Genomic DNA, 12,795 nt, shown 5'->3' with positions numbered 1-12,795 from the left:
ACCGAAGAGTGGTGTTTACCTTACTATTGAACCACGATAAAATTATCGTTTTTTTACGAAAGAACTAAAAATATTTCTCTTGACTTGATCACACTAAAAAAAAATTTTTTATGTACAATTATGTATCAAATGTAACCATACGTGTTTAAATATACATAATTATATATCCATTTATATATAATTATATGTTATTATATGTATTTATGCATATATATTTATATATATTTAAATATGGACATGTTTCATGTATTTTTTATACAAAAGTTTTTTTCCCGCATAATTATCATATTTTTATATACACTTATATATTCAAATATAACAAACAAATTTTGATTTTGTGTAAAATATATTCATTAATAAAAAGTTTATCCTAATTATCGTAATTCGGTAATCGTAGCCATTGAAGTTGTTACTATGATTTCTAACAAAACGGTTTATACATGCAGACTGTAATATTTAATTTCCTATATTATATTTCTTAATTTTTAATGAAATATGCAGTTCCCAGATTGCCCACAATATTTATAAAATAGTTATAAAGTACTTATCATAATTTGAATATTTTATAAATATTTTTATAATTTTAGATTGACCAGATTACAAATATTTTTTATAAACATTAAAAAAATATTTATTATTTAAAAGTAATACTATAAATATTTTGGTAATATCAAATTATTATAAATTAATAAAGTAATATTAATATTATTAATATAATAAATCATTTTTCGTTTATTCAGTAAATTTATACAATATATTTTTAATATTAAAGATAAAAAAATAAATGTATAAAAACTTTCTAAAAAATGTTTTATTTTATCTCAAAATTCAGTAATCAGTACAAAAGTACTAATCCTATACTTATATTTGTCATAATACTAATTTACGTGTTGCACAAATAAATTAACATTTTAAATTAATTAACTTTTAATTTTTTACTAGTTGCTATCTAATCTTGACTTTACGAAAGTAAAGTTAGAGTAAAAAGCATATCTCTTGATAATAACAATAAAAAATAACTATGTATTTATTATATTAGATTGTAACATTTGCTTTACAAATACAAACAACTCAAGTAACACATGTAAAATGTTCCAAAAACGTTTTATAAACGTTTGTATGAAAAGTTTTATAATTGTTTTACGTCCTAGAAACGTAGTTTCCCTTTAAATTAAAATATACACTCAAAAATCTTTCTTAATTGTACAAAAATATAAAAATTACATTTCATAAATTATAGTTTCAGAAACGTTTCTGGTATAACATTTTTTATTGGTTCTGAGTTATAAAACTATGCATACGTTTATAAAATGTATATCAAACCAACATGTGTTATCTGGGAAGATGACGAAAATGAAAGGATTTTAATGAGTTTTAAATCGTGAAGTAAAACTTTGAAGAACAATACATGAATTTACACTCGAAGACCTTGTGTTTGGTTTTTAATTTTCACTAAGCATTAAAAGAGAAGAGGATAATATGGCACCCATTTTCATTTTATTCAATAACTTTATTTACAATTAATATTTTCTGTTAAAATTAGAACGATTTTATTCATCAAAGTGTTTGACAGATTCTAGACTCAAAATAATGTAATATTTATTATTTTGGACGTGATTTATAAAAATCTAATGCACTGCATAATCGGTGGTTATAAGAAGAAAAGTGGTTGTAATATGTCTATCTGTAAAAATAATTTAAAAAAATTTGTTTAGTTTAAAAGAAACACGATACCTTATTACAAAATTATATGTTTTTAATTTTTTATTGTTTAAAATTTTCCTGATTTAAAATTTTCCTGCGTTCAGAAATTTTAAAAATACCATTAGAAATTTTATTAGAAATATCATTTTATTCCTGTTTAACATTAAAAAACAAGCATAAAATGATGTCTCTAATGTTTCTGAACACTACTCATTAGAATGACAATCAATTTATTGAAGAAATATTTCAATATAAAAATTTTACTTCAAAAATCATATTAACAAAATTCTACGTTATTACTTTAACTTTGTATAATTTAAAATGTGTACAGCCTAATAAAAAATTAAATAACAAAAAAACACTTAAGTGTATATACTTTCGTGTGATAATACACTCAAGTTTAAGAATAATGACGAAGTATGTGTAATTAAAAATTAAAAATGTACCTTGAAAAGTTTGGAAGTGCTCAAAAGTAAAAGTGCTTTATAACAATTGTCAGTTATTATGTATTGGCATATTAGTATTATTAAAAAATGGTAGGCTATTAACCAAATAACTCCATAAACAATTGTTAGAATACATCACTTAATAACGGAGATAATAGGGGTGCCATATTGTCGACAGTAGCTATAATACCTTGTTCTCCTCTATACTCCTAATTTATTTCCTTGGAGCCTTATACCTAATTTATGATTTTAATGAGTTTTGTCATGAAACTTACGTAACAGTATAGAAGCACTGAGAGGCTTATTCTTTCTCTATAAACTACGAACGTGATTTAGCACATTTGGTGTACTTAACGTTTATAATGTCAGTATTCATCATATAAACATGATCGTATAGTTTTCCACTGCTTGATAAATAGATTCACAAATGAATACACGGTCAGTTTTCACAGTGGCGTGATTCGATCATGCAATACGTAACATCGTCTCTGAGACAGTTTGTTTTCTCGTAAATAACAAAACTTCGAAAATTCTATATAACTAGTGAATTGTAAATAATAAATTACGATTTGTGCGTATGAATTGTCTGTAATGTTGTAAACTATAGACACAAGAAAAAAGTTTTAAAATTAATACTTTTATTAAATCTTGCTTAACGTTTCGAACGGAAATTCTTTATTATTACATTTCAAATTAGAGATGGTACTTGTGGAATTAATTGGAGCTTTTATTGTTGTCTTGAGCATTGTGTACATTTATTATAAATATGTGATATTTAATTTTTGGCGCAAGAGAGGTGTTTTTTATATCGAACCTGTTGTACCAACTGGAAATGTAACACCACTTGTAACTGGAAAAACGCAAGTAGGCAAGTATCTTTATTTAATGTTAATAGAACAATATTAAACATCGAGTAGAGCTTGGAAAAAATGTATGTGAAAATTTTTGTAAGTACAATAAGTTTTGTTTTTGGGTAAGACTGAAGAAGAAAGCTCTATTGTACAACGGCGGCTAAGAAAAATAATTAAATAGAGTACAAATGCCAGTTTTTGGTTAATTTTTCCTTAAATTTTCCTTAAATATCAATTTAAAAAAAAATATCACAAGTGTAAAAAATCAAGTGAAAAGTTCTACAAAAAGAGTGGAAAGTTCTACAAAAAAATAAATAAGTATTTTCGTACAAACAATACTTTTGCACATTAAAAATTATGCAAGATGCAAGCTGCGCGATAAACTCAGCGAGAAATGATCTATCGAATCGGCACCGAAATCCTATCAAAGGGCCCTATTCTTGAAAACATTCAAAAAATTTTCGTATATACGAAAGTGGTAGAATTACCAATGGAATTATTTAATAATATTCTCCTATTGACTAGTTTAAAGAATAAGAAGACTTCTATTTGATGATTTCAACGTCAAAATACTTAATGCCGTTTTAACATCGCTTCCATTATCATTTCTCGGAAGGTGGGGGTATGGAGTACATTAAATAGAAAGTTTTGAAACGTTGTACACGCGTACAAAAAATGTCACATCTTTTGAACGAATCATCACTCATAAACACTGCAGAGATTATTTTTGTAGTAATTTCATAACATACTACATGTATTTGTTACAGATTACTGTAATAAAGCTGTGTATCACTGTAATTAACGCAAAGAGCTTGTAATTAGTACCTTGGCTTGTTACGTAATTTTGACGTTACTTTATTGTGTAACAATTACGTAACGTGATGAATGTAAATGTACAACCTATAAAAACTTCATAAATATTACATGACTATACTATAATATATTGATGACGTCATCTTAAACACGTAATATTAACATTATTTTATTAACATCAATGTACGTTTTGTACCTAGACAGCACCCAATATTTATAAAATATTTTTAAACTTTTTATAATATTTATTTTAATGTTTTATAAATATTTATCATACATTTTTAATAAATAATTTTATGGTTCTAGGCTTTTTATGATTTAACCCGTTGTGGTTACACTGGGTCTAGATGACCCAAGGCCATATATAGTTATATATAAATATAGTTTTTGACACAAAAAAAATTTTTTTTACATTATTTTACTCCTTCAACATTGATTTATGTCATTTCGTGATTTTCATTACAATTACCAACTTCAATCTTCAAAATAAATATACTTTTTGAAAAACTCGACATAATACTATTTTTTCCTTAAAAGTATACTACTTCTGGAATAGAACCCCGGTAATAACTTTGAATTTACTCAAAAATTTGAATTTTCAGGAATTTTTTAGTACAAAATGGCATTTTTCAAAATGTTTTTTCCTTGTGTCGTTTTAATATTAAAAAATTTAATAAAGGATACATAAACAATTTGATTACAAAGAAGAAGTCTTAAACTTCATTTTCGTGAAAGATTTGAGTCGATTCATTAAAAGGAACGCAAATGGCAACTGCTTTTTGCGTCGGGTCAACTGGACCCAGTGTAACCATTACGTTATTTTTTGGAGATATAACCACAACGGGTTAACAAATCATAAATTTGTTTCATAAATATTACAATAATATCTATTGTAAATAATAAAATAAATATTTTAAAAATGTTTATTATTATAATAAAAATTATTTAAAATGTTTCTTTACTTTTTTTACAAAATTTATTTTGAATTTTTTTATATCAAGTAATTCCAGTCAAAATTCATTTTAAACAGTTTCATAATACATACCCAAGGTGGTCATTTAATTAAATTTCATTAAAATTGTTCAAATTGTTTTTCTTTTCAATCCAGAGTCCAATTTTGGGTACTCATCTTCAAAAAATATTCTTATAATTTTTTACCTTTTCCATTAAATTAGCCCAAATAAATTCCAAATTATTAAAAAAAAGACGCGTCATTTAAAATATTACAGTATATAGCGTAAGCGTGACAAAACGGTGTGGCGGGGTAAGATGAGGAGCATGCCTTGTACCGTATGTTTCAAATACAGAAATCACAATAGAGCTTTGGCGTTAGATATGGCCTCTCGGTCATTGAAAGTTATGCACGAGCCAACGCAAAGTAGGCAGCTGCGTTATTGAATTAAACAATGATTTTTTGCGATTTTCTTATTCATTTTATCTTATTTTTTCACTTGTGATATTAGTATTAAACAGCGATGGCAAATAACGAATTACAGTAAGTAATGCCGTTACTCATTACTTTTTTATAATACTTTTTCATAATGTGGTAATAATGTTACGATTTTCCATAATAGTAATAGTAGGGTCATTGTTGCAATAATCACTTTTAACAATTAACTCGTTATCATTATGCATTACTCATTGAAAAATATTAACTTGTAATTTTCCTCGTTACGTAACGTCGAGTCAAAGTAACGCGTTACTTTTCTTCGTTACATAACGAGCGAAATAACGAGTTTCTTTTTGAATGAATATTGCATAATGATAACAAGCGGTTTGTTAAAAGTGATTATCCTCTAATTCTAACGTTTTATTATTACCATAATAAAAAATTCTAACGTTATTACTATATTGTTATTATAAAAAAATAAAAGTAATGATAAAATAACGAAGAAATAACGAAGAAGTAACGACCTGCCATCCTTGGTATTAAATTATAAAATAGTTTCTTTGTGAATATTTGTGTTCTGAGACTACTTTTGTTTTTATGAAGTTGACGGTTTATCTTATACTATTACTTTTGTAGTATTTATATTTAAAACAAGAAATGTCAAAAATGCATAAAGAAGAAATTTTGTCAACAGGTGTATTCTTCCATGATGCCTACTTGAAATATAAGAATCATCGTGCATTTGGAATGTATACACTTTTTATGCCAAATTTGGTAATCGCTGATCTCGATCTTGTACGAACGGTGTTGACAAAGGAATTCAAGTCTTTTCATGATCGTGGAATGTATTGTAACGAAAAGATTGATCCATTGACTGACCATTTGTTTCTTATGTCTGGAAAAAGATGGCGAAATATGCGCGTTAAGATGACACCAACATTTACTTCAGGAAAAATGAAGCAGATGTTTGTTATTCTGAAGGAGTGTGGCGAAGAACTTGCAAAGTATCTGGATAGTAAAGCTCAAACACGAGATTCCATTGAAATAAAAGATACATTTGGAAGGTAAATTATTTTTAAAGAAATTGCTACTTGTTCAAAGTTTTTCAAACAATAATCAATAGAAACTCACTTAACTTGAAGCTAAAAATGGATAGTCTAAGTTTAGAAGTGGAAATAAGATGATCAACGTACTCTGTTTATTTTACCATAATCTCTGTTTAGATAAAATCAATTTATACTAAGTGTAGAGAACATTTCTATTCAATTTAAACCACTTTATCGAGATACGAGAGATGGCACGATGATGACAATACATTGTTTAACAAACAAAAGACTTTTTGCAAAATTACTGCATAGAAGAAAAGATACTGCTAAAATCATACAATCTTTGGACAATTACAAGTAAAAAGAGCATTGCTCTAATAAAGTTTTAAGTATGCCGTATAACATATTTTAACGTTTATTGGGTAAGTGAAACAGTCACAGCATCCCAAGCATATTTTTCTTAAGTAATTCATACTTTGAAGCTAAAATACCAGAACTTATTAACTTACTATCTTCCTATTATTGATAATTTAATTGATTAAAGTGGTTGTGACTCGCTTAGATTGAAGTATTAAACAATTATATAATGTCAAACGTGCTGAAGTGCTGTCAACATGCCATCTACTCACATTTATTTTCATCCTAGCTAACTTTTTGATATTTTCTTATGTATCATATATTATATTAATTTTCTTTATCTTTCTTATGATAAATAACTTATCGCTAATTTATATAAAATTAAAATTGCAATTATCGTAAATTGTAGTATATTCTCAGACATTACAATTACTTCTCTTTTCTTCTCTTCTCTTTTTTTCTCTTCTCTTCTTTTCTATAAAATGCAAGTACGTGCGTGCGTGCATGCAAATCTTTTGATTTAAAATATAAAATACAAGTTGTATTTTGCATTTCAAAAGATAGCTAGTATTTTGTATTTTCTATTTCACATATTTTTTGCTCAGTGTAATTATTTCGTAAATTTAATAATATTTACTAAAATTTATTAATAATTATTTGTCAAATTTGTCAATAGATATACAACAGACGTAATCATGTCAGCCGCTTTTGGTATCAAATCTAACTGTATTGAGGAACCTAATAATGAGTATCGCGTCCAAGGAAAAAAAATTTTTGATGTAAATTCTATTAAGCTCGCTATGTTCTTTTTTGCTCCGCAAATCTTGGACTTCTTTTCTATTCCTTTCACGGAACGATCTGTCACTGACTTTTATATGAAAATGTTTCGAGAAACTGTGGAATACAGGCAAGCTAATCAAATCGTCAGACCTGACTTTATGAACTTGCTTATACAACTCATGGAGAGGGGCTACGTTGATCCTGAAGATGACAGAAAAACTACCGTATCATGTTAATATACACAGTTTATTCCTATTTTTATATTAATAACTTTATTAAATTAAGAAAGTTTACATAGGGGAACCCGGGGCATAACGGGGTACTGTTACTTTAATCTAGTTTTAAAGTAAATAAATCACATTAATTTTTTACTAAAATATTCTTTAAAATATCTATTATAAGAAAAAAAAAGTTTTATTTCAATAGAATATATTAAAATGATAAACTTATTGTTTTATTAAAAACGTACACTTCCCCTCGTGCAAATCCCATTATGCGGGATATAATAGGGCACCTCATAAAATTTGCTTATTTTATAAAATAATGTTCAAAATTTCTTAAAAGTAACTTAGAACATCTAATATAAGTAAGAATATATTATTGTACTTTAAATTAATAATACCTACATTAATTTTATTAATAATTTTTCTGATACATTATATTACTGTTATTAAAAAATTAATAAAAATTAAACTTTTGTAACATCTTTGATTATATGTTATATAAAATTTAATGCAAAACATAACGTGTAAACTTATTTTTATTTGCAACTAATGTATACCGCATACTGCCAGCGCATTGTACCAAGGCGCATTATTTTGCCCTGTGTTCTAGTGCCCCATTTTGTACCCAAGTATATAAATTTACTTTAATAATGTGGAACATCACAAGAAATAAATGTATTGCTTAAATATTTTATTTTAAGTAACATGAAAAGATCATTTAATAACATAAATGTACTTGGGGTAATAAAAAATAGAATTTTATTATTACTTATCTTACGCAAATGTACTCAAAAATTCTAACTTAGTTGCGGAGAGCACAGCAAATATATTAAATAATTTCTAACAACTTTAAGCTAAAAATAATATAAAAACTGAAAACAGCATATGGTTAGATACGTCTAATAATAGTTAATATTGCGTTACATTTCATTATATAGCATCTATGTGAAAAGTTATCGATTATGCCCCATATCGTCATTATGCTCCGAATTTCCCTATCTTATTTGACATATATCAAAATTATAATTCAAATAATAAAAATATTGTTTCTCAAGACTTCTTCCTATATAAAATTAACAAACCTATTATTTTATTTATTCGTAGCAAACATAAGTAAGCTCACTATGGCAGAAGCTACTGCGCAAGGTTTTGTATTCTTTGCAGCTGGCTTTGAAACTTCTTCATCAACCGCAACATTTGCTTTATACGAATTAGCTCAATACCAAGATATGCAAGACAAAGTTAGCAATGAAATTAATGAAATATTAGCTAAACATGGTGGTTTAACCTACGATGCTGTAAACGACATGACATATCTTCACAAAATATTAAATGGCAAGTATATTATTGCAATGAATTTTTACTTATTCGGAAACACAATTTTCATTAAAGCAGAAAAAGTTTATTATTTCGTTATTTATGTTTGTTTAAATAATTTATGTATTGTGTTATAGAAGAGATGTATCGTCCTTTAACTTCTTTTCATATATTGCAGAAACTTTGAGAAAATATCCACCTCTTCCTATCTTGAACCGAATTTGTACTGAGGAAATAAACCTACCAACTACAAACATTCGCTTGCCAAAGGGAACGTTAATAACTATACCGTTACTTGGAATACATAGAGATCCGTCGATATATCCAGACCCGGATAAATTTGATCCTGAGCGTTTCAACGCAGACAAAGTAGAAAAAAGGCATCCTTACGCTTTCATACCATTCGGCGAAGGCCCACGAAACTGCATTGGTAAGAATATAAATTTATTAATACACAGGTAACAAAGCGTGTCTAAGCAAGATCATGCAAATTTATGATTACTAATAATATTTGGCTTATACTCAAGGAGAAATGGTATAAGTCAGATCGACATCAAATCGATATCATTTTGACGATTAAAATAAAATCAAATTTGACGTCTACATCGATGTTATAATGTTCGAATTTCGATGCTATTTGAATGTTAATATCAAAATCGAATTGATATCGATTCGACATTAATTCCATTATTTTTTGGGAATTGTTTAATATGGACAGAAAGGACGGAAAAATCATAACAAAAGTTAAAACATTTGATTAAAAATACATTTTATTTAAAAATATAATATACATTCCATAATACTTAAACCTACCTATAATACTTTAACATATTCCTGAAATTAAACCAGTAATATAATACTTCCCAAATTGCACATAATTTATAAATTATTAAAAATTATACAGTTTGGAATATGCGTATAAATTTGTTAGTAATAATATTACTTATAATTTTACAAAAATTACATTAAATGCAATGAATATTATATAAAAAGAATAATGAGTTAGTGCCAATAGCACACGTTGCGATATCATAAATCTCGATAGCACAGATTACCTGGTGTGTTCACAATAATCGACGCATCCTTAGGGCCTTTTTACGTGAAAAAAATATATAATTAAAGTGTATATAAAATATATTTACATATGTTTTCGTATTATGTTGGCATTTAGAATAATTTTAAAAATCTAATTTTAAAAAATTACGTTCTAGTATAAAACAATTATTACAAATAATATTTTTAACTGTAAACTTTTAATTTAATTTAATTTCTTAATGCAACTTTTAATAAATTTAGCTTTTTGTGCAACTTTTAAATTTTTTATCAAGATTTATTAATTGCACCTACTAAAAATTGTAAATGCTGCTGACGTCTAATCAAGATACCAAAAGTTACATTTTATTAAAGCAATTAAAAGTGTATTTTTAAAAGTATTATTTGTAAATACGCGTGCTACATGTACTACGGAATGCTACGGAATGTTACAATTGCTCCGGAGTGCTAAGAATACTACGCAATACTACAGAATGGTACGGAGTGCTACGAATGCTAGGAAGTGCTATGGAGTGGTACGAATGCTACGGAGTGCTACGAATGCTACGGAATGCTATGGAGCGCCACGGAATACTACAGAGTACTACAGAGTGCTACGAATGCTACGAAGTGTTATGGATGCTACAGAATGCTATGAAATGTTACTGAGTGCTACGGAATACTACCAAGGGCTACGGAATGCTACGGAGTGCTACAAATGCTACACAACGCTATGGAGTGCTACGAATGCTACGGAGTGCTATGAATGTTACGGAATGCTATGAAGTGGTACAGAGTGCTACAAATGCTACGAAGTACTACGGAATGCTACGGCGTGCTACGAATGCTACGGAGTGCTACGAAATGCTACGGAGTGCTACAAATGCTACAGAATGCTACGCAGTGCTACGGAATGTTACAGAGTGCTACGGAATACTATCGAGAGCTACGGAATGCTACGGAGTGTTAGAGAATACTACGGAATGCTACGATTATTACGGCGTGCTACGAAATGCTACGGAGTGCTATAAATGCTACGTAATGCTATGAAGTGCTACGGAATACTACAGAGTGCTACGAGTGCTATTAAATATTGATAAAAATATGTAAATAATTTTATAATACTTTGATATTATTTTTATATATAAAAAATCAATAAATAAAATTTACATTGTAATAGAAGTCTTTGTTAAGCAATTTATTAAATGTACAACTTTGCTTCCGCCGTTTTTTTTTCGACATTTAAGGCTTTATTGTAAAAAACTGGGTATACATTTACGATTCAAAGTATTGTCCATCGCTGACCACTATCTTCTCCTATCTTTCGAGCAGCGTACGAATCCCGCGTCGAAAAAACAGTTGTATTTCACTTGCACACCGTTCACTTGCCCACAGACTACTCACACGCTTGACCAGTGGAAAATCTTGAATTTGATAGCATTCGATGAGCCTCAGCCGTAGATTTCTTCATATTGAAGCAGAAATTTAAAACCTTCTGCAAATGATGAAAATGTGGCTCATAAACTGATATTTTCAATCGAAAATAATTTTACGATGCGGACACAAATCAACTAATGTTTCGATGGGGTTATGTTGCAAACAACAGACAAATGCCCAAGCTTATTGTATAACGTCTATGGCTGTGTTCCGTTTTTACTGGCAGTACTGAAAATTTATAGTTCACGTCACATATACTATACATTTTCAGTACTGGCAGTTAATATCGGAACACAGCCTATATCTGTTTATTTCCACCACCACATACCGCTAAAGCCATCTATTGTAAAACGGCGAAAGCAAAGTTGTACACCTAATATATAAAAGTTTCGCAAACATCATGCATTAGTATCATTAATATTAATAATAAAATATAACTAATTTTCAGGTTCACGATTTGGATATTTACAAACGAAAGTTGGACTCGTATATCTTTTGTCAAAATATAAATTCAAACTTCATTCCCGGACTCCAGTGCCGCTTGTTTTCAGTGAAAGATCTGCGGTTCTTGCAACAAAGAGTGGTGTTTATCTGACTATTGAACCACGATAAAATAATCTTCTTTTTACGTAGGAACTAACAATATTTCTCTTAACTTGATCATACGGAAAAAAATTCTTTACATACAATTATATATCAAATATGACCATATATATGTAAATACATACAATTATAAATATTTCCATTCATATATAATTATATGTATTTATATATGTAAATCTACATGAACATATTTCATATACAATTTTTTATATAAAAAATTTTTTCCCCCATATTTATCATATTAAGTATCATATTTTTCCTGGGCGGGTATTTGTGAAAAATTAATAATAAAACTAATCTTTTTAACAAAACAATAAAACAAGGGTTAAGGCTCTTATAATTAAAATAAAATAAAGAATAGTGAGCTCAAGAGCCACGCAGGATGTCGGGTGCAAATAAATAACGAAAGACTTCAATGTCAAGCAGGCAAACGTTTCGACCTTTAATAACGGTCTTCTTCAGTGATAATACAAGTCAAAAAGATAGAGATTACATCTTATTATAGCGTCTTAGCATAATGATATTGTGAACAACCTCACAGAGCGTGTGCCGAGACAAGAGTTTTGTGAAACAACATCGATTGGTTGCTCTAAGTACCAAAACTCGTGTCACAGCCTTGAGATGGGATGTTACATCTCGGTGAGAATAGATACAAAATTTGCACCCGACATCCTGCGTGGCTCTTGAGCTCACTATTCTTTATTTTAATCTTTTTAACATTTATAATTTTTCTTCTTATTAACTTTTCATGTTTTTATTTCTTGTTAAGTGTATTATGTTTTACTATTAATTATA

At 28.0% G+C, this 12,795-nt stretch overlaps 2 protein-coding genes across 2 annotated transcripts in view; one reads left to right on the top strand and one right to left on the bottom strand.

Annotated features, from left to right (window-relative positions):
* The first annotated feature begins 2,849 nt into the window (after window positions 1-2,849).
* LOC105199165 (cytochrome P450 6k1-like) lies at window positions 2,850-12,582 on the top strand. Its single transcript, XM_039456789.1, has 6 exons — window positions 2,850-3,018; window positions 5,899-6,268; window positions 7,284-7,618; window positions 8,716-8,946; window positions 9,107-9,358; window positions 11,846-12,582. Exons 1-6 carry the CDS (start codon window positions 2,850-2,852, stop codon window positions 12,007-12,009), a joined length of 1,521 nt encoding a protein of 506 aa, XP_039312723.1. The 3' UTR covers window positions 12,010-12,582.
* Window positions 9,681-12,795, bottom strand: part of LOC105199163 (dedicator of cytokinesis protein 9) — a 24,127-nt gene continuing 21,012 nt past the window's right edge. Inside the window, exon 25 of the transcript XR_003269343.2 lies at window positions 9,681-11,455. The gene's annotated coding sequence lies outside the window, so the exon portion shown is untranslated. The remainder of the gene's footprint in view (window positions 11,456-12,795) is intronic.

Source organism: Solenopsis invicta, chromosome 13, assembly GCF_016802725.1.
Source record: "Solenopsis invicta isolate M01_SB chromosome 13, UNIL_Sinv_3.0, whole genome shotgun sequence".
Lineage (NCBI taxonomy): Eukaryota > Metazoa > Arthropoda > Insecta > Hymenoptera > Formicidae > Solenopsis > Solenopsis invicta.
This window is presented reverse-complemented; position numbering and strand designations above follow the sequence as displayed.

Bases quoted from the DNA above. Each gene is read 5' to 3' on its own strand.
- LOC105199165 (XM_039456789.1), top strand. From the start codon at position 2,850: ATGGTACTTGTGGAATTAATTGGAGCTTTTATTGTTGTCTTGAGCATT. The intron at 3,019-5,898 runs GCAAGTATCTTT...TTTTGTCAACAG, and splicing joins AACTGGAAAAACGCAAGTAG to GTGTATTCTTCCATGATGCC. The intron at 7,619-8,715 runs GTTAATATACAC...ATTTATTCGTAG, and splicing joins CAGAAAAACTACCGTATCAT to CAAACATAAGTAAGCTCACT.